At 39.4% G+C, this 27,152-nt stretch overlaps 1 protein-coding gene across 2 annotated transcripts in view; it reads right to left on the minus strand.

Annotated features, from left to right (window-relative positions):
• The window catches only part of EDIL3 (EGF like repeats and discoidin domains 3), a 960,591-nt gene that overhangs the window by 111,961 nt on the left and 821,478 nt on the right, over positions 1-27,152 (minus strand). For both annotated transcript variants that reach the window (XM_082243154.1, XM_082243153.1), the window contains exon 9: positions 20,637-20,821. In XM_082243154.1, coding sequence (XP_082099280.1) covers positions 20,637-20,821 — 185 coding nt within the window. The remainder of the gene's footprint in view (positions 1-20,636; positions 20,822-27,152) is intronic.

A 27,152-nucleotide genomic window follows, 5' to 3' on the forward strand; every position in this document is an offset into this window, starting at 1 on the left:
AGTCAGCGTGTACTCAAGTTCGACGTGCGTGGTAACCTCACGGATATTGGCTCCCCCTACATGTTTCGTCAGAGTTGACGTCAATGGGGGGGAGGGGGGCTTTTTTTTATATACATTTTTTTTAATCATCTAGCATGGCAACTTTTGTTATTTACACTATTATGTCACATATGGTCCTATTTTGTTGTTGCCAGCAGGTTTATGTGCACTAATTCTGTCTACCTGTGCAGTAATTCTTTCTATACTAAATTATTTTCAAAATTATGTTTTAGTCTTTTTTTTTTTTTTTAAAGTAACACTCCTTATTAAAATATTGTGTGATCTTACTATGAAGTGTCTTGTCACACACTTTCTGTTATATGAAACTATAGAAAAAAGTAAAGAGTGATTTAGCAAAGTATATGTCATCTGGTTGAGTTTTACATCTAATTTAATGTATGAATCATTTAAGTAGATCATGTGACAATGTAGACAATCCCCCTTCTGACATCAAGACTTCATAAATGCCCCTGATGAAAATGGAAAGAAAAACAGTTGGAAGCTGAAATGATTGACTACCCTTCTCTTTTTATACTAAAATTGTGTGTTTAATATAAGCTCTCTTTATGTATTATAGAGTGGATAGAGGTTCTTTGTGTTCCTTTCTTGATATCTTCTATTCAGACTAAAGCTGCTCAGGGTCCAAAACTCCTTCAGGGGGATTGGTTACCTACCTATGATGCATGGATAGTGTATTTCCTTCACATTTGTATTTCTAAAAGTGCTCTTACAGTACAACATAGGCTAAAATGAAAGTGTATCTAAACCTCAAAAATACCTGGTGAGCTAGCCAGAACCACACTTCCTGTCTTATGGTGACTCCTTTATCTATGGAGGAGCAATGAAGACATCTTTAGGCAGCAGAACTATCTGGACAGGGTAGTGTTAGATGGACTAGCAGATATAAAAGTATTTAAAATACATCACTAGTATGTCTGAACCCTGTGACTTCTACTTTTGCTGGACAGCTTGGTCCGTTAAAGGTTGAAAAATAACAGTGAGACCATTGGGTAAAAACTAAGCTAAGAGGGACTCAAAAAAGAAAGACAATTGAATTATTGCTGTTGACAGACTGCATCATATGTTATGGCATTTTTTATTTTGCTCCTTGTACCACTTTAAGCATACTCTGGCCTGTATGACCAATATTTCTTGTAGCAGAATCATCACACATGGGAAGATGAGCATGGCATCTTTGAACATATCATTTGAAAGGTAGCCATTTTCTTACATGAGAATAATGAAAACAGGTAGCCTTAGGAGAGCATAGCCATATAAGTGCACACTTGAAACAACACGGTCAAGAACTATTCATGATATTTTTTATTTGCACTTACAATTACACTTGGACAAACCTTTAGGCTAAGAAGACAGGAACATTCTGAAAGTCTATTCTAAAAATGTGTAAAAGTATACTCAAATGTATCGTCCCTTGGAACAGACAAAATGGTATAAGTAGCGCAGGTATAATTGAGGGGAAATGACGTGGCTCATAAACAAGTCAAATCTTATTAAAGTCCTTAAACGTCCATCAATGCAAAAAATTCAAAACAAGGGGTTAATTTCTCCAGTAATAGTCCAATCCACCAAGTGAGAATCACCACCAAGTGTTGGGGTCACCACAGCTCTACACCTCCACCGATGTGATAATGGGGGGAATGGTAACTCACCAGAAGCTATGGCCTACCTATTTGCATAGGACAGGCAAACAGGCTGCTGTATAACAAATCCCACTCAGGAGCGAAAGCTGCTGCTATTACTGGATCTCAATCTCAGGTAGTCACGTGTCTCCCTTCTCTTCCCGGTAATTGCGTCCTCTCCGTTCTCCGTTCCCGGGATCCCGCCCACACCTTGTCATGCTATGCGTGACACACGTTGGTTGGGGGCGGGTCCGGCACCAGCGCTCCGGGAAGCCCTCCCTGCGAAGCCAGCTGACACGCATCTTTCATCAATCGGTTTGCACTCTTATAGTGCACCTCTCCCAACACACAGCCAGCGCTATTGTTTGCTGGCTGTGGTGCGGAGAGGACGCCGATAATTGAACAGTTCTCAACATCCAGGTATTGTCATTAAACTTCTGTTGGGCTTTTCTATTTAGTAATTCTAGTTCATTCTCCCTGGCTCTTTATGCAGCCTTGGTGTTATATACTTTTACAAAACCCTTCTCTTTTTGGTTTACATATTTTTTAAATGTTACCAGTAAAATTTCTCTTCACTACTAAACTAACATACCAACTAATTAGCCTTGATCTGCCTACCTTCCAGATCGGCGGTACCTGCTTGCCTGACATACACCTGTCTTAAAAGATCGTTCCTGGCTCTTCCAATTTGAGGACTTCAGATGTCCAGTGACTGTGTGGCACTTACCTGACCCAACAGCTGCGGTCCATTAACCAGTGCATCTATCCATCATTCGCATTATTGTATATGTCGCCAAGGATACTCACACCCACCAGATGTTTTTAATTGTGCAAGCTACTTAAGTACAGCTATGATTCAACCCTGTGAGTACTCGCCATTGTTGTTATTTATCATGTGAACTTTTATAGTCACTCTGTAATGTTTAAAACCTTTATAAATTATGTTTTTTTACATTAATTATTAATTTATCTATTACTAGAGTACCGGTTTGAACCATCCCCTGAAGAAGAAGCAAACCTTTCTGGCTTCGAAACATGTTGGGTTTTTAGTTCAAGCTATCTGTGGTTGATCTGCTTGTCTTTATCTGTTTGCATGGTGGTTTTAACTTGTTATATATGTTTATCAATAAAAATTATTATTTTTCTAAATATTTACCTTCCATACAATTTTATGTGCCTCTAAAGTCCCAACCAGGGGAACCCCATTCTTTTTGATTTGTGCTACATATATATATTTTTTCATATTCTAAAAATGTAACTGTTAGTGCAAAAAAAGAAGTATCACATACAATATCTAACTGTGATATAGGAAGGAATTGTAGTGATTTTTTTATTGTGAGTTACTAAGAAAATAGGATTTTGAACATTTTCTTAGATACAGTATGTGTGCAAAATGCGTTCCCTTCTATAGAACACTAATAAATAATACAACACTGCACCATTCCTATACAACTCCTGATGAATGTTGACACAAATATAACTTAGTGCAGCACTGGCAGTAGAGGTACATGTGGGTGAGACATAACAATCCTGAAATAAACTGCCTACATTCTACTTGGAAGTATGCAATACTAACACAGCAAAAGCTGCCAAAATCATCCACATTGTATCAGCAAATTTGTGCCAGAAGACTGCTTGTGTATCTAATTGTTTATGCATGAGAGCTATTGTGTAGGTAGTGTGAAAGATCATGTCAACCATTTGGCAATTTTAGTGTGTATTAAAAGCTAACTCTGCAAAGTAAGCATGTGGGAAGAAGTGGTGTGTGTGTAATTAACACTAAAAAACCATCATGTCAAAAATTCTCATATTTAATCATATCCTGCCAGTCATTCAGTATGATAGCAAAAGCATATTCAGCCCCAGTGAACCCAAACATAGCCCTACATTTTAGGCGTGGTAAACACTAGCAGTTTTGTTTTTCATTCAATCCAGCAGGATGAACAATGAAAAAATGAAGAGCGCAAGAGGAGCCACTGCACTAACAATCTGCTGTTAGTACAGCAATCTCCCCACTGAGCTATTGTGTTTTGACATGGGGACGCCCCCCCCCCCCCCGTGAGAAAACGCTGGTCAGCCATTTGCTGAGAGGGCTGATCAGATGCCAATCTGCAAACCTTTTTAGTCTTTTTCGGTCATGCACCTTGGAAAGAAGCCGGATGGTCTGTTCTGGCTTCTGTCGGTAGTCTTTTTTGGTCATGCACCTTGGAAAGAAGCCGAACGTTCTGTTCTGGCTTCTGTCGGACCAGCTGCCACACACACAGGCTGAATGTCAGTTGGCTTCTATTGAACCAGCAGATACCATCCAATTTTGGCTCGTGTGTAAGGCTCGGTTCACACTTGTGCGATGCGGGAAGGCTGCGAATTCGCAGCCTGTTCCCGCATCGCATCCACACATCTGGCAGTTCACACTGCCATATGCGATACGCAGGGGATGTCAATTAAATGTTAACGACACCCCCAGTTTGATCGCATATCGCAGGGCGATCTGACAGTTCGCACAGGATCGGATCGCACAAGTGTGAACCACAAAGTGTATGGCTGAATTCGCATCCGCACATGAGATCGCATGTAATGAAGGAGCAGTGCGCTCCGAATTACAGGCAATCTCGAAAGCCGCACAAGTGTGAACCGGCACTAAGGCTTGAAGACAAACTCTAGGAAAAATGTTATATTTAGTTTGCGTAGACTTAGAAAAAGTAAATACTTCTATCAAGTTTTCATTGTTATCTTATCAGGGAGACTTCACTTCACCCTAGATCTCTGTAACTGCCTGTTGTAGCAGTACAAGGAATACAGAGGAGAGCCTGTCACTGCCACAAGAAGACACAGATAGTAATACCTGGACTTTCTTGCTGAAATCAGGGCTTGATTAAATGAATTTAACTTGAACTACATTTCTAGGAGATGCAATATCAAGGATAAGCATGTTTAAGGCCAACTTCACATATACTGTATGTGTTGCGGCAACCAGCACAGTGCATGGTACTGCACCATGGAAGTATTAATGCATTGTAGGGCCAATCATCTTTTTTTTTTTTTTTTTTAATTCTTTATTTATTTTGTCAGAATACAAAATACGGTATAAGAATACAAACTGAACAAAACAGCAAGTCATCAGGGGGAAACCCCCATTCCAAAATGGAACAAAAAGAAATGACAGAACAAAAACTGGGGTTACCCTGGAACTCATGCAAATGATCAAGTGTATCAACCAACTACAAGAGGGTTTCCAACACAGAAAGTCACCTCTGTCATTTCAGAATTTGCCTTCCACTTACACATTGAGCTTTAATTCTGGGTCTCTGAAGTGCGGTCAAAGAAAAAGCAACCAAAAAAAAAAGGGGAGAGAGAGTGGGGAGTGTACAATCAGAGCCCCAACCCCAGTGCCAGCACACAACAGCCCTCGAGGGCAGAATAACCTGAGGGGCGCGGGAGAAGACTTTTTTAAAATTGTACACTTCAAGGCTCCAAGAGCGGGATCCAAAGACGGACCGGTTTCAGGTGGCAATGTCTGCGATATAACTCAAGGAAAAGGTATAGTAGAACCATGTTTTGCAGACCTTCTCTTCTCTGTGATTTGCAGAGGCAAGGATAACTTCCATTCTGTCAATTTTCTCAATTTTGTCTAATCAAATAGATTGCCAGAAAAGTGGGATGCAGGTCTTGATAGGATTAGGTAACTGAATCATAACTGACCTTTTGTAATGCTTGTTTTGACCCTATACCAGCATGTTAAAATTTTGAAGCCTGTTTCATGTATAGAGCTGGAAAGAAATGCAACATGAGCAAAATGCATCATGCACGTTTGCTGTTTTTATGAAAAGCTGATGCCAAAGTCAGATTCCCACTTCGCAATATAGGGTGGGTCATAATGGGCTGGAGGAAGAGAAAGTAGTTTATAAAATAAATATAGGCCATGTAGAATCAGGAAAGATGACCCATAGAAAGATTTCCCATAGAAAAGTGGAGAAGACATCTCTTGTACATTTGAGAAACAACTTTGGGATTCTAATTGGGAGAGTCTGCAGTAAATAAAGCAGCATCAGGAGAATATTCATCTTCAGAACACTAGGGCACCCTTGCCAAGTTCTGTTGCCCAATGTGAATTCATCAGAGAAGAGATCATTGACTTTGACCTTGGCTGAATGAGAGGAGTAAAGTTAGTCTGTTCATCCGCACATGTGGGCGCCAAACCGCAGATACTAAAATACCAATTTCAAAAATGGAGAGTTCACCCGGTCAAATGCTGTAGACAGTAAAAGCATTGGGTTGTAAGTGAAATGTGCCAAATTAATTACCTTTAAGGCTCTGGTGGTATTATCTTTCACTTCCCTTTTAGTTACAAAGCCCACCTGGTCCAGGTGGTTTAGACACTGAAAATAAGGTTGGAGCCTACTGGCCAGAATCTTTGTGAAAAGTCCACATTTTACAATGAAATGGTCTGAGCCTTGGATTGTTTATGGACCTTTCCAAGAGCGCATATTTGATCAAATAAAGAGGAGAACTGTTCAGTGGTCTGTTTTTGGCCCCCTGAGTGATGAGAACCCCTGAATGAAGCTTTATAGGCATCCCATAGTGCCATCGGGTTTGTCATGGAAAATTGGTTAGCTCTGAAGAAGGAAGAAAGTTCAGTGGACACCATTTCCCCAATAACTGGGGAAATTCATTTTTAATGGCACCCCAATGCACCAAAGCAATGCACATGGATTGCAGCACAGCAGAATGTACAGCAATATAATACCATCCAGTGTGGTGTGCTAAATTGGAAAAAGTCATGCAAGTGTGGTTGTTTTTTTCTTTGCTGGAGCATTCTAACAAATTAACGGACTAACGTAATTCAATGCAAGATAATGCATGGCAGGATGTATAAATGCAGTGCACAGATGTGAATAGGTCTTAAGGTAGCATATGTAGGACCCAAGACCGAAGGAGGTGAATTTGCTAAAGACGTATAGGCTGTTCAGTTTGAAAAGGGAATTTAATTTAGATCAGTGAATGAGGCAAAACTCTGCTGACTTCCATCATCCAACCATGTGCAAGTAAAAATACAGTTTTTTTAATTTCCTTGCGTAAAATTGGGTTATTTATGCAAAGGGAATTTTCATCACATTCACTAAGCTAAGGCAAAATTCTCTTTGGAAAGCAAACAGTTTATTTACCTTTAGTAAATCAACCTGATAGAGTCATGAAGACTCCAAGTATGTCTGTATACTAAAGCGGAGTTCCGGCTTCAAAATCGTTAAAATCGATTTTGGGCCATCCGCTTGCTGAGGGCAACCTGAAAAAGAAATGGATACTGGCGATTTTTTGTCACTTACCTTATTATAGAAGAAAATATACTCACCTTCCTTCCACTTCCTCCCTCTGCGGCCGTGGCCCTCGCCGTCACTTCCGGTTTGTGATGATTCCTGGGAGCTGAACGTAATCGCTCCCAGGAATCAATGCGCCTGCACCGGCCCCGCTCGTCACTTCCGGTGCAGGCATGGCATTCACTGCTAAACAGCTTCTGGGCATGCCCAGAACCTGTGTAGGGATGCCGCGCCTGCTCCGGAAGTGACGAGCAGGGCTGGTGCAGTGCATTGTGGAACTCTGACGTCACGGAAGAGGACACGAAGAGGCATGCTGCGGCTTCAGCTGCCCACACCTGAGATGGCGCTGGAGAAGAAATTTTCAAGGTAAGTATTTCTTCCTACAGGTAAGTGCAACCCGGGACAGTTCAGAGGCTATCCATTATGGAATGTACTAGCCCTGACTGTCCCGTGGTATTTTTAGCTCAAATTGACCCCCGAGGCCAGAACTCCGCTTTAATTTCCAAAAATGCCTAATATTTTGTTCAAACTAAGCTATGAGTAACTATCTGCAATCTTTATTTCTATTATACTTATTTTAAATTTATATATTTTACAAAATATTCATCCTGTTACATGTCTTTATATCACATCTGTATTATCCACTAGATATGTTTGAAGCCCAGTTCCAGCTGAACACTTTTTTTTAATAGAGCGGGTCATTGGCTTCATGGCTATCTGTAAGTACATTAGGAAGTTCCTTTACTTCCTTTGCAATCAACGGAAATGGAAAAGAGAGAAAATCCCCACAACAGAGACATAAACAGAAACAAAACATGGGCTCTATTCCAACTCTACTGCGAAAAAAACAAAAAAAGTTTGAAAGGAATGTTTGCTTTTCAGTCATGCTGACTTTCTGGCAGTACAACTAGTGGTGGCTATTAAACACAATCATAATTGTGGTCTCCTATTTGCAGCTGAAATTAGTTTACCATCAACTGACAGTGGGAGATATTGGTATCAAGGCAGACTCAGAGTTCATTCATCGGTCACTATATTCCAGGAGGTGTAATAAAGACTCCATAGAAAAATGATTGTTATAGGCCTCAGGTATCAGGATATAGAAGCCATGGAGAGCAGCAAGGACTGGCTGCAATGAAAGAGAAAATAATACGGGCAGGCATACATTATATTAACTATTTGAAAGTATGTTTTTATATTTCTTTGAGATAGGAATGTGTCTTTAAGAACTGTTTTATTATTCTCTTGAATATAGGAAAAAAATAGAAGTTTCTAAAAAAAAAAAAAAAAAAACATTGAAAGAATAGAGCACATGAAAATGGAAAAGGAAAGGAAAAAGCCACAATGAGATTATTTAAGCATTATGTATGTATAGATCCTACCACACTACTATACTACTTTAGTTGCTAAAGCCAACATTATTAAACAATGGAACTTAATTCTTCCCTAGAGAATGCTTTTCTACTACATGTTATTTCTATGTTAGTAAATCTCCAGGATTTATATTGTTCCGTGCATCACGGGCTGAACAATATCCCAGCTCTATACTTTATATAGCATTTTTTGTCATTTTATGTGGTTACAGTGAGAGTCATGTGGGAAATGTACAATGCAAAGGAAGAGTGGGGACTGAAGAATATTTTAACACCAAGAAAATAGAGTAAATGAGCTACAAATCACAAGCTTAAATAAATCCCTTGCAGCCTTATAAAAATATAACAGGCTTATGCAAGCATAACTATCTGTCCTTATTAAACACAGCATACTCAGAAGTAGTTATAAACAACTGACATTGAAAAGTTGCATAAATTATGTAGCTGTGCGGTTTTATATATATTTATTTATATATACACTATATTACCAAAAGTATTGGGACACCTGCCTTGACATGCACATGAACTATAATGGCATCCCAGTTTTAGTCAGTAAAGTTCAATATTGAGTTGGCTCAAGATTAAGCAGTACGTCTATGGGAATGTTTGACCATTATTCCAGAAGCGCATTTGTGAAGACAGGCACTGATGTGGACAAGAAGACCTAGCTCACAGTCTTCGCTCCAATTCACCCCAAAGGTGTTCTATTGGGTTGAGGTCAAACAAAGGCTCTGTGAAGGCCAGTCAAGTTCCTCCACCCCAAACTCACTCATCCATGTCTTTATGGACCTTGCTTTGTGCACTGGTGCAAGTTGGAGAATAAAATTGTCCAAAATTACCTTTACTGGAACTAAGGCTTGTTTTTTCATGCTTTTTGCAGAAATGCATTACATTTTTTTAACAAGGGTTCCTATGTAACACGTTCACATCAATGCATTTTTGTGCCTCTGCATTTTTGGAAAGGGTTGGGGACTTTTTCAAACAAAATGAAGCGTTTTGCATTTAATAGACTTCAATTGACCTGCATCCAAAACGCAAGTACTGCATTTTTACCGCGATTTTACCGTGATTTTGCAGCGGTTTGCGTTTTGTAATTTGTGCGGGGGGTGGGGAGTGTGGGCTTTACATTCCCTGTACATAGCTTGTTGCTAAGGAGCGTGCCAGGAAGCCGGCCGCCGCGTCCTTAACAGCCAATGGGGAGGAGGAGGAAGAAGTGGGGGAAGAAGAAGACAGAGGAAGAATCGGGGAAAGAAGAAGAGGGAGGAAGAAGAAGAAGACCTGGAGGAAGAAAAAGAAGAGCAGGGGAAGAAGAAGACATTTTTAATAAAGGATTTGTAAAAAACTGTCCATTGTCTTTTGTCACACTATACTACTTTTTTGGTGAATGGGTAGGGGTACAACCCCATAGCCATTTACAAAGGGGGGCGGGTCATGGGAGCCCCTTTGTTAAAGGGGGCTTCCGGATCCTAATAAGCCCCCTGCTTGCAGACGCCGACAACTACAACCCAGGGTTGTTGGGAAGAGGCCCTTGTCCCCATCAACATGGGGACAAGGTGCTTTGGGGTGGGGGGCACTGGAGCCCCCCATGTTGAGAGCATGTGGCCTGGTATGGTTAAGAAGGGGTGGCACTCGCTCATCCCCTCCCTTTCATGACCGTCCAGGCTGCATGCTCGGATACGGGTATGGTATGGATTTTGGGGGGGAGCCCCCCACATCATTTTTCTTTTAATTTTGGCATGGGGGTGGCCCCTCCAAATCCATATAGAATGGGATTGGTGCAGCGCTAACACAATTGAATCCACAGTCCATACAAATGTTCAAATGGATCAAATACAAAAGTGCAGTAAACAAAAGTTCATCAGAGAGTGCTCCAATAAAGAAGGGAAACTGTCCACCACTTCAAACTTGGAAAAAGCCCCGATTGCAGGAACTGCCACCAAGATAATAAATGGCCTCTTACCAAATTGCAATGACCCCCATTACAAGGATCAAAGACAGGCTGTGTGATCAAATCAGTGCCCAGATCGACATGTATCTATTCCCAGTGTTCCCTCAGCAGCTCCGACCGGAACAAGTGAACATAAGGAAAAGAGGGACAACTCCAATAGTGAAGTACGTTCACAGGTTTATTCAGTAAAAGCAGAGTGGCAACTCACGTTTGCATGAAGAAATCACAGCATGTCTCGGAGCTATACTCTCAGAACCTTTGTTTCCAACCAATAAAATGGTCTCCTTGCTGGCCTCAGCACGACGAACCGCAGGCTTTTTTACCCTCCAAAATCCATACCAGACCCGAAGAGCCTAGTATGGACCTGGGGAGGACTCCACGCCATTTTTTTTCACAAATTTGTTTGCTGGCAATTCTTTTTTTTTACATTCAGCTGTCAGTGGGGACCCACTGACAGCTAATGACGCATCGATTGTTAGGACGCACTGGCAGGCTTTCCAGCCCACTTCTTAGGAACCTAACATATAGTGTGAATGTAAAAAAAAAAAAAGAAATCGCAGTAAAAACATGGTTAAAAAACTGCAGAAAGCACAGCAAAAAGCACTGTTGAAACGCTCAAAAGCAACATGCATAGATGTGAATCGAGCCTAAGGGGCTAACCCCAAACCAGAAAAAAAAACCTCACACCTTAATCCCCCCTCCACCAAATGATTTGGATCGGTACACAACGCAATGTTCATAAAGACATGGATGAGTGAGCTTGGGGTGGAGGAACTTGACTGGCCTGCACCGAGTCCTGACCTCAACCCGATAGAACACCTTTGGGAAGATTTAGAGCGAAGACTGTGAGCCAGGCCTTATAATAAAGAGAAAAAAACAGGAGGAGAGGTTGTCAACAGTTCTCCAGTCCAATATTGGACAGGAGAGTTGGCTCACCTACCGCCTTAGCAAGATGGGATTTTAAAGGCTGAGAGGTTGTCATTGATAAACGTACAACGTACTTTGTATGAAAAGAAATAACTTTATTAGATCCATCAAAAATACTGAATAAAAGCACAATGTGTGAATATAAAAAGGATAGATTCTACATCCATGACATATATATCTATTAACATGATATATATGTTATGGATGTAGAATCTATCCTTTTTATACAAAGTACATCGTACGTTTATCAATGACAACCCCTCAGCCTTTAAAATCCCATCTTGCTGAGGCGGTAGGTAAGCCAACTCTCCTGTCCAATATTGGACTGGAGAACTGTTGACAACCTCTCCTCCTGTTTTTTTCTCTTTATTATATGGTCCCAGGGATGTGGCTGTGGATGGTTGTTTTTACAGCTAAGATTGTTTTATTGGTGTGTGAGCCAGGCCTTCTCATCCATATTAGTGCCTGACCTCACAAATGCGCTTCTGGAAGAATGGTCAAAGATTCCCATAGAAACACTCCTAAACCTTGTGGAAAGCCTTCCCAGAAGAGTGGAAGCTGTTATAGCTGCAAAGGGTAGGCCAACTCAATATTGAACCCTACGGACGAAGACTGGGATGCCATTAAAGTTCATGTGCGTGTAAAGGCAGGTGTCCCAATACTTTTACTAATATAGTGTATATATATATATATATATATATATATATATATATATATATATATATATAGTATGTTAGTATATACACACACATATAGTATATTTCAGGTGTCAAACTAAAGAGCAGGAACCAGTATAGTGCACCTATGTCATCCTAAAATGGATGAAGAGGATGTGCAGATGCATTTGGATGGAGAGAGACTCAAGTTTATTACATAGCAAGCACTTACAGGGATGCTCATTGTAAAAAGAGACGCTGCAAAATGTACTCAATTTCCTCCAAAGTTGGTCAAGAGAAAAATTGGAGGGATTAGATTAGGTTCACATTGACAAAAAAAAAAATGAAAGTATTTCTAAACTCAGGACCTTGCATTCACTATATCTGATCTACCATAGTACACAGAACATGGAATTGCAATTATTTTAGTAAATATAAACTGCTAAATACTTTTTCTCATTAGCAGTATATAACAGTCTTGTGACTTCTATCAGTGTCTGGTTAAAGCTTGTAGGAGGAGTTTTCATTCTACCCTGTCTGTCCTAAGAGGCTGTATGGCCCCTGACCCTCTGACTGTACAGTGCAGATTGGCCCTGTGCCAATCACATACACCCACCCAAGAAAAAAAAAAACTATCTAGCAATACACACCAAACTGAGCATGTGCAGAGTGACTCCAAAGGCTTTGAACTATCGGAAGATTAATTGGGGACAGTGGAAAAAGGGAAGAATCAGAGAAGACAGGATCAACAGCCTTTTTATACAAAGCAGAGGAATAACCCCTTGGGTTCCACATTGAGTTTAACAAGCATGCTTTACTGCATATACAGACTGATTTTACTGTTGTGGGTTTAGTAACACTTTAAGTATTGACTCAAGGGTGGGGGTGAAATGGTAATAAATAGGGATGATCGAACTTTTGAAAAGTTTGGTTCGGCCAGAACACCCGAATTTCCCGAAAGTTCGGTTCGGATTCCAGAACCCCATTGAAATCAATGGGACCCGAACTTCTGGAATCAAAAAACACCATTTTGAAGCCCTAAAACCCAATAAATGCCCCTAAAAAGTGCCTAGGGTTCTGGGTCATGCCCCAGGGACTATGAATCACACAAAAGAGAGCCAATTATTGAAAAAATGATTGAAAAAAAAAAGAGATTTCTTTGGATTTAGAGTCTGGAGGGTCTAAAAGGTGTACCTGTGAAGTTTCAACTCTGTAACATATCCAGAACCAGAGAAAAACAGATTATTTTTCTTAGAATTTCAGCAGCGCAGGGATGGTGTTACCCTCCTTTCACACCTGGGCGTTTTTGTTTCAGGCGTTTTTTGGGCGTTTTTTAAACTTCTGTATAGGGGTATATATATATATATATATATATATATATATATATATATATATATATATATGTGTGTGTATATATATATATATATATATATATATATATATATATATATATATACATATACATATATATATATATATAAATATATATGTGTGTGTGTGTGTATATATATATATATATATATACCCCTAACCCAGAATCTGCATAGTGGAGTTACCCTGGCATGGAAGAGTTCGGTCACCCTGGCATAGCAGAGTCAGTTCACCCTAAACTACACTACAGTCACCCTGACACTTAAAACTTTCCCTACAAAAACTAGATTATTGAATCTAACTATAGTGGTATATAGTACCCTAACTACACTGCATATCCCTTTCCTCACACTAATAATTGCAAAATGACACTGGAGCAGCAGAAGTAACAGAAATGCTTCCACTCTATTCCACAGCCTCTCTATTACAGTACTAGAGGTTTGGCGGGCTATGTTATATACTGGGGGGCGTATTCACTCCTGATTGGCCTCTGGACCCCCTAGTCACTCCAATCGGCTTTTACTGATGTTTCTGGGCCAATAACGGGCTTTTAAAGCCCAGTTCCTGTCTCATTGCATTTTGGGCGGTTCTGGTGGCTGAATTCCGAACTTTTACTGCAAAAAGTTCGGAATTCGGCCGAATTTCGAACAGCCAATGTTCTGGTCGAACCGATGGTCGATCCGAACCGTTCGATCATCCCTAGTAATAAATATGGTTACATCAATTTTAGTGCAAGGTCCTGTTTAAAGTGTCTTTACCTCTAAGCCAAGGATGGACTTATTGCATATACTGCATGTAAATTCACAGCTGACACATGTTCAAGAGCATAAAATAATATTTACTGTATATTAGGTTTAAATTTGATATCTATTTCTATATCCACTGAGTCTATAACCTAAGCCATGTATTTTTTTCTTTCTCGCTAGTCTACTGCTGTTTAAGTGCTCCTAAATTACAACTGGTAATTTGTATACACACATAATTCATAAAAAAACAACAGTTTTCAAGTAAATTTTTCTGTGAAGAACACATTTTACACTAACAGAAAGGGGGAAACAGACATTTGGATTTAGCTCACTAATAATACTAATCCTTTGCAAGATTTTTATTAACAGTATGCAGTAGGAGATCTGCTAGCAAGTAATTAAGCAAATATAGTTTCCCGCGGACAGGCAAAAGTCAACATTCAACTTCAAATAGCTGAAAATGTAAAAAGTGACACAACGTATACCCTCCAAAAATGTCATCATGTCTCCCTCACAAAGATTTCTCTTGAGTTTTGAGTTTCCCCTCTTCTGTTTAACTACTTTCCACATTGAACCATCCTTCAATGCCATTAACGCCATTAATGCCACCCTTCAATGCCAAACTTCTAGTCAAATAGTTACTTGAAGTGATATTAAAACCTTAGTTTTTGTTATTTCTAATGCTGTGCTAGATCATTACAGTGTATGCAGCTTCTTTTACTAAAATGGAAAGAAGAAATTCACCCTAAGAGGTTGGGACTTTAAAGGGCAACTAATACACCACAATTAGTATAAAACATTAATTTATTATTAAATATTAAAATTTACAACTGATACCAATAATTTTATCAATGCTTATAGACAGTATATCATTTCTTCAACAGTAGTTTTGGAATAGTGGAACAATGGAAACGGGGGAGTGGGTATCTGCTATCCTATGACAATAAATAAGTGTTTTCACTATTGCAAAACTTGGTGCTGGAAGAGGATAAGCTTGATGGCAAGGCAAGCAACATTTTCAGAAAAAGAGGTCAGCATTGGATACCTCCATGCTTCTTTCAGAACAAGTTTATGTTAAGTTAACATTTGGATACAGGTATGCTTACAGAAAAGCCTGATTCACACCATCTTGATAGAAACAACTAGTATAGTCCTTGATTTCTTTAATCATAATACAATAATCTTCAAAACAACTACTGCTCCCAAATATCCCTTAGCTTTTTATATCTATACTTTCTAAATGTTAAAGTAAAGCTACCAGCCGTAATAAACATTTACAAGTAGAAGAAAACACAGGCGCCACTCTAAGTGCAGTAACTTGAAACTTTTTTATTGTATAAACCGCTAGATAGGGGGGTACTCACAAAAGGGATGAATAAAACAGCTCATAAAACACACTCCGGTAAGGATCAGGATGGCTCGAGGGGTGACAAGTAGACAGGCTGTAGCGGTGACTGCCGCACTTCCTCGTCCCGGGGACACTCAGATGACCGTCCGTCGTCACTTCCGCGAGCGTGATTACGTCATGGCGCCGGCGACGCGTTCTCGGAGCATGCGCTCCTTCCTCAGGCCTGAGGAAGGAGCGCATGCTCCGAGAACGCGTCGCCGGCACCATGACGTAATCACGCTCGCGGAAGTGACGACGGACGGTCATCTGAGTGTCCCCGGGACGAGGAAGTGCGGCAGTCACCGCTACAGCCTGTCTACTTGTCACCACTCGAGCCATCCTCATCCTTACCGGAGTGTGTTTTATGAGCTGTTTTATTCATCCCTTTTGTGAGTACCCCCCTATCTAGCGGTTTATACAATAAAAAAGTTTCAAGTTACTGCACTTAGAGTGGCGCCTGTGTTTTCTTCTAGTTGGCCCCAAGCAAATCCTCTACTTGTCACTAGAGCTGCCTCAGGAGTGTACCTTGAGCTTTTTATGGACTTTTATGGACTTTTCCATGGACTTTGCCATACATGGATTTTTTAATTTGTCCTTTTTACTGATTATCATTCACTCTGGTTATTTGGGTGTCTAGTACCACTGGTATAGCCCCTGGTGATATTTATTCCCCGCTGTGCGCCAGCTATTTTATTTTTGGTCTGTTAACATTTACAAGTAAATGTCCCTTTTAACAACAGAGTCCCCATTAATCAACATGCCTGGGGGTTGCCCTGACTCTACTTGTGAAGTGGTGCATCTGTGCAATCTATACAACATACTACAGCAAAACTGAGATTTACAAATGCGTTCTCTTTTGCAATAGGAACCCAATTTCAAGGATTTGTCCTTGCAATTACCACTTCTCTTCTAATTAGGTGACTCAGTGGTACTCTCACTGGACAGGAACGGCATTTAATGGCTTTGTCCTAAAGTCAGGGGAGCCCAAAAACATAAGTTGACACTAGTGTCAGGGAGTCAAACATAGAATGGCTTTCTGGTTCAAAAGCCATTGACAGGTAGTTTGTAGCTTATTGTCTTAAGCAGGAGTTTTAAAATAGTACCTTGGTTTTAAAAATTAAAAATCATATTTTTGTGACTATGTACTGTAAATTTAGAAGTCACCCCTGCTGTTGATCAGCTCCTATGGCCTGCAGGAACATGTCAGAAGATGGCAGCACAATAAAAATGCTGATCAATTATACAATAAAATTGCATGTGGTTGATTTTTTATTTTTTTTTTAATAATTGGAATAGTACAAACTTTTAAAAACATGTACAAGCATTGAAATCTCAAGAGACCAGGACTGAAATTCGAACAGAACAATCTTACTAATCTCTTCATATTCTTTGTTTTTCTAGAAAAGATATGTAGTATGTTTAAACCTAAAAAAGAGAAACCGTTGATACAACCTTAGTTGCACAGCAAATATTTGGCGGACTTTAAAGGCACATACTGGACAGGCAAAATTATTTGGTTAAAAACATGTTAAAAATTAATCAAAAGAAAAAAAAAAAAAACATGTGTACATATTCAACATATTAAAATCCAAGCTCTCGGTGGAGAAAAGACCTCCATATAGATTTAAATTGGATATACAGACATTATGCGTAGTTCATTGCAAAAGGTAAGTATTGTGGTATTGGTCTGGACCTTTCCAGACCAATACCACAATACTTACCTTTTGCAATGAACTACGCATAATGTCTGTATATCCAATTTAAATCTATATGGAGGTCTTTTCTCCACAGAGAGCTTGGATTTTAATATGTTGAATATGTACACATGTTTTTTTTTTTTTTCTTTTGATTAATTTTTAATATGTCTTTAATAAAACATACATGTTTTTAACCAAATAATTTTGCCTGTCCAGTATGTGCCTTTAAAGTCCGCCAAATATTTGCTGTGCAACTAAGGTTGTATCAGTGGTTTCTCTTTTTTTGTTCACAAATTAGGATTATGGCACACGAGTGATAGCTCAATCTCTTTTCCCTTTTATGTTTAAACCTATTTACTTACACAGCCAAAATAATTGTAAACCCTCACCCTGTAAACCACCCCATTCCATTTAAAATTGAAATATAAGGAAATCCATTTTTATATAGATATTATATAAAAAAACACATTATAAATGCCTTTTTTCCCTTATTTATCCAGTTTCTTTTGTTCTCAGGTGCATAAGAGCTACAGGAGAAGAAACAGCAGTACACTCTTCCCAGTAAAGGGCTATGCAGGGAAAGGGGGTGGAGGTGTTAGGACAAGTCTGATTATTGGAGGAGAGCAGGCTGAGTTACAAGCACAGCTAGAATCCTGACCATGGTGTGTTCCCCTGCTTAGTGTGGTCAATTTTTATTAGAAAAGCAAGTGGACTTGCAGGACCACCAGGAATTTCACACAAAGGAAGCAATACAAAGAGAACAGAATACTTTGTCATGCAAGTACATGGTACAGAAGCCACATATCAAGAATATGAAATGTTGGGTTTACATATTCTTTAAAGCTATTTTACTTGTTTACCTACAAAAGTGTGAATTTCTGTAATGCAATTCTGAGATATACAAAGCCCTAGCAAACAGCAGGGCTAGTTGGGTGATCTGACGTTTTTCCTCTGTAGTTAAACAATACAGACCTGTCCTCTTCTTGTGTTTGGAAAGTGGTGGTGAAACATTAACTTCTTTAGAAATTTGAAGATAGGAAATACATCATAAAAAAGATCAACACATTTTTTTAGGACACATCTTTTATGTCCAGCTTCTTTCCCACTGCCCCCACCCCCCTTTCCCCTATTGCCACCTGTAAAAATTACATTTAGGAATTGCTTGGTCAAAATGCAGCCACTTTGCTTTGAAATGACACTTGCAGATAGTCTACATTTGTCATTATGTAAATATAATAAAACAATCTATTTAGCATTTCATTAATATAGCATTCGCATGATGTCAGTTAAAAAAAAATGTTCACAAGCTTTGCCAACTACTTCTTATTTACAGGAAAACTACCCTACTAAACCAAAAAATAAATAAAAAAACTAAAGTAGAATTAACTTGAATAAAAGGATATCAGTTCTAAAGACACTCATTCACAGCCACATCCTCATTTAAATGCATCATGAAGGAAAGGAAGAAAAGAAAAGGACCAGAGGGGTCTAAAATGTCAGAAAACTCAACCCCAGAAGGGGGAGTTGACTCCCTTATTTCTTCTCAAAGGTAGGATTTTAAAGTCTGTGAAGTTGTAGATCCCGTGCCTTCTAGGTCCTTCAACCAGGTGGGCTGGACGTTGCTGGACGAACAGCATGAGATCTATGAACTTCCTGTTGCAGTTCACGCTGACTCTGTCCTGCACATCACTATGGTGCCCGCACCGGAAGTGACATATGGGGGCCGGGTTATGGCCTTGTCACTTCCAGTGGGACCAGCTTTATTAGGTCCTCGGCGGCGGAGGAGGTTGGACGTGGCTTCTTGGACACACAGGACCTTGATGGGGATTTTTTCATTCCACCAAAATACCTGTTCTTTAGATGACATTCTTACTAAGTTCTTACTAAGTTAAAATAGTCATTATCTACCCCAGGAAATTTGGCTACTACTGTACTGTAGTAACACACTCTTTCTTACTAGGACTATATATGTTTATTTTTCACTTCAATACGCAGACTAAAGTATATATATATATATATATATATATACTATATATATATATATATATATATAGAGCTATGTCTTAGATATATCTTATATTTCAATACTTTAGATAATTATGTGTAGTTGATATAAGGTCTTAAGGCTACCCTTCATTAAAGGGAACTTGACCTTTGATACAGCCATATAGTCCTCCCTCTTGATCATGGGTTGAAGGGATTATTTATCATGAGAAGGGAGGCAATACCACACAATGTTATGGGACATATAAGACTATGTTATGGGACGTATAGGTCTCTTTACTAATATTAGTTCATTATAGTAATGAAGGCTTGAAGAAGGAGCATTTCCCTATATGACCATCCTACTATTTTGATTATTTACATTTTTCACAGAGTGGATTTCCGCTCTGTCCCCTGTTTTTATTGTCCTGGTCGGCCCCTGCAGGATACAGGCGCGGTCCAGTGCCCGTCAATTAGGCCCATCCTCCCTGGGTTTGGTCCCGTTTTGGTGTTCAATACCCATGTATATATCTCAGGGTAATATATCCTTGGGTTTCTGCCTACATTTTTTGCCATGGAAGGTTATCCAGTAGTGCCTGGCATGCCTGGCAATGGAATTTCCAACTATTAGTAAGCATATTAAAAATGATGACAAAAAAGTTTACAACTTGTTATCTATATGGATATGATTTGAGTCTGTTCTCTGATTATGATTGTATGTATTTTTCTTTCTTTATTCTTTTTTATAATTGAGTCTGTAGAAACAGTTTCTGAACATTAATTGTGGTCCCTGAAGAAGCTACTGAACGAGCTTAACGCTAAGTGAAATGCGTAGGATGTACCAGTACTGTATCTATATTATATTGATTTGGGAGCTATGCCTAAACTATGGTTATAAAACTGTTTTATATACTCTTTTTTTAATCTCTTTTGATGAATAAATAAAGATGTAATTTTAACAATTATGTTATTTTCTTATCAATGACAACTTCACAGCCTTTGAAATCCTACCTTTGAGAAGAAATATGTGAGTCAACTCCCCCTTCTGGGGTTGAGTTTTCTGACATTTTAGATCCCTCTGGTCCTTTTTTTTTTCTTCCTTTCCTTCATAAGAATAAAATGAACTGTTTTTTGCAAGACATTACTGACAAAAGGTTGTCCATTTTTGTAAAAAAAAAAAAAAAAAATGTATGTATTACTATGTTATCTGACGTAATTACAGTTATCCAATTAAACAGGGCGAATCAGAGCTGAAATGGTTGGTGATAGGTAATGCCTCTGTTCTCATTCTTCTCTCCTGTCAAAATGTTCTTTACAAGTTCATATGCACTACAGCACAACTAGTTATCCCCTCACACTGACCTCATCTATCAGGTTTAGTGCTATTGTACAGGGGATTACAGGAGGCTGGTAAAAAGTCAATATCGGATATTTGCAGTACACATTGTAGTAGCATTTAAAAATATTTGTTTTTGTATTGAATATTAGTTAATTGGCATTTTTTTTAATTTATTTTTTTCTTGAAGTTCAACTTTAACCTGAAAAGGTGCCAATTACCTGAAGCCACTGTGACTGATCACTTCTTCCAGATGTCCAGGCATTCACCTTGCCTTGCTTGTCTAACCGGGCTTTCCTGGGCTCCCAAGTGAACATGTCCATGTTTAGTGTTCTGAAAACGCTGGAGGCTGTGACTTGGTAATCCTGTATGTGTCCTGATTTCATTCCAAGTGGTTCCGAACAGCCTGTGAAAACATTGAGCAAAAGAGTGGATGAGAACAATGGCTTACAGGAAAACAAACATATTTGTGTTCTTTTAAAACCAAGAACTCTACTGAGAAAAAGGAGAGATATTACAGCAGGAGAGCAGATTACAGTAAATGAAATTTTCTTTCTAGAGAAGACTGGAAGATTGTGAATATGAAAAGTCTTGATTATATTTGCCTTAGGTAAAAAAAATCTTAAAAAAAAAAAAAAAAATGAGCTAATTCCAAAGAAGTACGTTGTTGGCTGTCTTGCTATGATGCTCACTATCTTTTTTAGAAGATAGCGCTATTCTGTTTCTCACTGTATTTCAGAATTGGAAATCATTACCCGAGCGGAGAGCAGCTGTGATCTCGCTTTTCTCCCTCTTTATACAGCAATTTTCTTAAGTGCAAAACTGGAACCAATCAGTATTACATTTACCTGCACATTATGCTCAACGTTTTGTTTTCCAATCATGTGCGCATTGTTATTTACATTTCTGCTATGCCTCTGCACTGAAAACTTTTTTGATTAAGATGACACAGATGTAGCAAAAGCTGGTGAAACTCTGTAAATTGGATAATAGTCATAGAAAGAGATAACAAAGAACTTTGCATGCTGGTTTTTGACTGATCTGCACTGGGGGTCTCTAAAAACCTGTAACAGAAAATATCAAAAATATATTGTGCTGTGTTCACGTTTATATGTAAAGTGCTGCAAAAATTGACGGCGCTATATAAGTACCTGAAATAAATAAATAAATAAATACATTTTGTCAGTTGGGTCTCTTGCTGTTAAAGAGTATCTGCAGGTAAAACATATTATTTCGTTTTGAATAGATTATGGAAAGGTAAAACCCTTTTATGGCTTTCGTATGCTGTCTGCGTCCCATTGGGGAGATTTCCCTTCACTTTTCATTATGGAGACACAAGAGGATGCCCAGGCCAATTTTCAGCTTTCAGCACTGTCACACTTTGAATGACAATTTGCGCAGTCGGGCAACACTGTACCCAAATAAGATTTTACAATCTTATTTTTCACACAAACAGAGCTTTCTTTTGGTGGTATTTAATGACTGCTGTTTTGTTTTTTTTAAAAAAAAAAAAAAAAAAAGAAAACGGAAAAAGACTGAAACTTCAAAAAAAAAAAGTTGTTCTTAGATTTTGTCAGAAAATGTTGTAAATAAGTAATTTTTCTCCTTAACTGATGTGCATTGATGAGGCTGCACTGATTGGGCACTGATAGACTGCACTGATGAGCACTGATGAGACAGGACTGATAAGGCACTGCTGAGATGGCACTGAAGGGCACTAATGAGGGGGCACTGATGAGGAGGCACTAATATGCAGCCATGATTGCCACTGATACATGGCACTGTTATGCAGCACGGATGAGCACTGATAGATGGCACTTATGGGCAATGACAGGTGGCACAGATAGGCGGCACTAATGAGCACCACTGATGGGCACTGATGGGTGGCACTGATGGCCACTGAAAGGCAGCGCTGACTTACATCACTGATGGACACAGATTGGCCTTATTGATGGGCAAAAATTGGCATCACTGATGGGCACAGACTGGCATCACTGATGGGCACTGTTCGGGCTGCACTAATAATCAGTGCCCTGATTATCTGTACAGGTCTCCCCTGTGGGGAAATGCCGCTGATCGACTCTCTTCACACCCTGTCATTGTGAGACGAGGAGAGCCAATAACCAGCATTTCCTTGTTTACATTTAATGAGCTGTGATTGGACACAACTAATCACATAGGTAGAGAGCCTCATCATCAGTGACACAGCGCACCCGCAATCACTGCACTGCATCCCCCTGCAGGCCCACAAGCGTGGTGTTACTGGGGCGACATCGTATGAGGGGAGGTAGTTAAGGTGAGGAAATATTCCTTTTTAGACAGTTGTCAGCATAACCTATGCCCCCTTGGAAAATCATTCCTCATTCCCTCTTTTGGCGAATTTTGGAAATTTGGATTTTCCTTTACTTTCTGCCTAGTGCAATAGCCCAAAGACAAAAAGAGAAAGTGATCCTCGCTAGTGGTGACCCAAATGACAATATATCCTGCCTAGTTGGATAGAGAATTAAAAGGTTCTATCCCTTTAACACTCTTTCCAAAGCAAAAAACGAAAAATGCATTTGCAATAGCTGTACTTTTAATAATATAAAAGTGTGAGATAAATACAATTTAACTAGTAAGTTGTTCTTAATACTTGTCTGAATCGTTCTTAACAGCTTACTGTACTAAAAGAATCATTTATATAATTTGTCTATTACCTAGAAATGGTAATGGCTGACAGTTTTAAAGTTAATCATAAAGAAATCCTAGAGGGAAAGGGAAGGGAGGCAAAAACCTTTTAGTTTTCTGAACATATGTGTTTCCCATTTATTTTTCCCTTTAGGATAATAGATGCTGGGGGGCATGTACATAGACAGGAATGTTGGGGATTCTTTCTTTGATATAACTGAATGTGACATCTGCTGGTGCCTTAATCAGAAATACATTTGAACTGGTCTTTGAGGTTTCCGACAGAGCACTCAATGAACAGCAGAAAAAGGAAAAAAGGATGTGAGTCGTCTGGGCATCCTAAAGGAACACTCATTTTTTAAGAACCTTTTTAATACACCAAGGGGGTGAATAAGGTTCAAAAGGGCAGTTTTTTTTTAATATGAAACCAAAATCAAGAACATGGGGACATGACCTCAAACTAACTGGAGGAAAGTTCAAAACTATTCTTAAAAAATTATATTTTACTGAAAGGGGAGTTGATGCTTGGAATAAACTTCAAGCAGAGGTAGTGAGCCAGATGACAGTAAATGGATGCAAACATGCTTGGGACAAACATAGATCTACACTCAGATAAAAAAGTAACAAAAATACATAAAAACAGGCAGACTCTATGGACCACCGATATTTTTTCTGCCGCCAGTTTTCTATGTTTCTGTGTTTCTGTTGCATAGAGAAAATCATCTCAATTGTAATTTTGAAGTTAAAGGTCCCCTTGTTTTACCCACACATTAGTCTCAACTATTCAGAAATGCTTTGATTAGGGGAGTTTTTCATGTTACAAAAAAAGCAAATCCCTCAACTTAAAAGTGAGGCTTTGGTCTGTTTATCAATGATTTTGGGCAAGAGTCACATAACCTTTTACCACAAATTCATATATTTCTCACCTAACATTCAACTAGAAACATTTTTGAATCTTGGGTGAAAGTTATTCACCGAAGTTCACCTTGATCAATGTATTAGCTAGGGCTGTGCATCTTCACTGGTGTCACGATTCGATTTGATTCGATTACAATTATCATGTTAACGGTTATCGATGCTGCCCACAGCACTCATTTACAGAACACAGCCACCCATTGACATAACACAGCCCCCCCAACACATAACACAGCCCCCATTGGACATAACACAGCCCCCCATTGACATAACACAGCCCCCCATTGACATAACACAGCCAATTGACATTATATAGCAGCCTCGCCCCCCCTGCACGTCACAGGAAAACCCTGCCAGCTGCCACCAGTGCACTCAAAAGTTAAAACCAATCAGTGTCAGTGACTCCGTTTCAGGGACACTTTCAGTGTGTAAGGGTTAATGTAAACTGAGGCCTGAGTGATTACTTTATTCTCTCCGGGATTTTCATCGTCAGTCTGCACTCATGCACTCGGTCAGCGGGGAGGAGGGGGAGGAGGAGGAGACCGGCTGGCCAGAGGGCACGTGACTGTGACGGAGATAAAAAGACCAAAGACGATAAGGTAAAATCAGGCATCAGTTTACATTAACCCTTACACACTGGAAGTGTCCCTGAAACTGAGTCACTGACACTAATTTGTTTTAACTTTTGAGTGCAAGGGCTGTCCGTGGAGAGGCAGGGGGGGGGGATGACCTCATCCACGCACCGATGTGGCCGGTCCTCAGCATAAGATTTGAATCTTTCAAGGCCGCATCGTGATGCATTGATGCAACGATTATTTTCAACACCCCTAGTATTAGCACACACAGGTGATGGTTTTGTAGTGAAGTTGAGACAGCAGTGTCACTTTTACAAGGACAGAACCATAAAAGTACATGGTTACACATACAGTATGTAAAAAAATACTTTATTACGAATCACTATTGAAACCATTGCCATTGCTACCATCTATCAAAACCAAGCACCAGCCTGTTTTACTGATGTAACACTAATAAACTATCCTTATAAGAATAATCAATACTGCACAGAGTGAGAGCTTGGTGTAAAGTTGAATACCTTTACACTGTTTAAGTATCCCAATGGTTAGAACATTATTCTTAGAATGGACAATACTATAGTTTATACTAAAAATCTAAATTTTCCAGGTCATGGCATAGCTAGTAGTAGTAGGTAGTCACATTCAGCAGGACTTGATCTATACTGGTAAAGATGCTTTACAACATGGGTGTCCAACATTTTGGCTATTCTGGGCCACATTGAGTGTAGAGAAATTTTCTCGGGCCGCATATAAAATATATACTATAGTTAAGGTATATAAGTAATAAAATGCCGCCGCACCCTTCCCCCGCGGCTGTGCCCCCCGCACTAATTTAGCACAACTAGAGGATGATCAAATGAAATGGAATCAGTATACAGAGGTTTACTTCTTCTGAGAGATAATAAAGAAACACTCTAACCACCATGACCACTTCAATGATTTGAAGTGGTAATGGTGGTAGGAGTCAGAAACACTGCACATGCTGGCCTTCCACCCCCCCCCCCTCCCCCCTCCCCTCTGAGGCAGCCTTTGCCTACCGTTAGTTGGAAGCTGCTGTGGCCATACCCCCGACCCGACTTCTTTCCTCCCCAGCAACAAAAAAAATTGTCAGGGGGCAGTGGGTCGCATTGCCTGTGGTTCTGGGCCACATGCGGCCCCCGGGCCACAGGTTGGACATACCTGCTTTACAACAATATTAACATAATACAAGTAGTTAGTTAGAATGTTTGACAATGAGGCTGATTTACAACATACTAAAAAATATGAGAATGTTCACACAATAATGTGTGTGAAGAGCCACTTCAATTATCCAATCATGTGAAAAGCAAATCTTATTTACTCAATTTGACCCGCACATAATTGAATAATTTAGGCAAATATTTACACACATTCTTGTGTGAACATTCTCAACTCCTTTAGTAAATCTGCCTCAATGTGTTTATCATTGTCCATGTCTTCCTGTCCAGGTCACATCTTCACCCCATTTTTTATTCCGGAGTCACCAGGACAGGAAGGGGAAGAAAATCTCCCAAACTGGTTAAAAAAAAAAAAAAAGAAGATTATTGGCCAAAGTTTTGTTTTTGAGTGTGAAAGTGAACCTGTCAGCAAAAGTAGCCAAGCAAACTAGCAGCTAAATCAGACATCTGGCAGAAAAAGAAATTCAGCATGTATCTTTTGCTTTAGGATTTGTATGATGTCACCATGACATGAAAGAACAATTTTCCTAAAGTCTGCATTAGAATAACCATGGGCATATTCCTGCTCTTACCTCAAATGGCAATATCTGGGCCTGACAATAATTTTCTCAAGTATTGGGCTTTGCTTTGTGAATGCTTAATGGGTGACCAAAAGGGGGGCAAAGGGGGAACTTTAAGTGGTGCTGGAGGAATAAATCCTAAAACACAAGTTATGAGCTGACAATTCATGCTGTCAGTGAAAGCTGCTAGTTTGTGTGGTTACAGTAAGCCATCAGTTTGCAATAATGCACACTTTTTCAGGATTTTAGTGATATAAATTGTGCATATTATTTTTATAATTATTATTAGTATTATTATGTTACATGATTTATATAGCACCAACAGCTGAAGCAGCACTTTGCAACGTGAGGGCAGACAGTATAGTTACAATACAATTCAATACAAAAGGAATCAGAGGGCTCTGCTTGCTAGAGATTACATTCTAAAAGGAAGAGTCAAGTGATACAAAGGGTAATAACTGTGAGGGATGAGCTGATGGAGAAAATAAAAGTACTGTTATTAGGTAGTGCTGGATAGGCTTCTCTGAAGAGTGGTTTTCAGGGATTATCTAAAGGTAGACAGAGTAGGAGACAGTCAGAAAAATTGAGGTGGAGTAGTCCATAGGATGGGAGAGGCCCGGTAAAAGTCCTGGAGATGAGCATAGGAGGAAGTGACAAGGGAGCTAGAAAACAGGAGGTCTTCAGAGGAAGGAAGAGAACTGTTGGTATTTTGTGACTGGGTTAGAGATGTAGCTGGGGGCCGAGTAGTGGATGGCTTTGTAAGTTGTTGTTAATATTTTGACTTTAATTCATTGAGTGAGTGGAAGGCAGTGAAGGGATTGGTA

The sequence above is a fragment of the Pelophylax lessonae genome (assembly GCF_965119305.1).
Source record: "Pelophylax lessonae genome assembly, chromosome: 1".
NCBI classification, from domain to species: domain Eukaryota; kingdom Metazoa; phylum Chordata; class Amphibia; order Anura; family Ranidae; genus Pelophylax; species Pelophylax lessonae.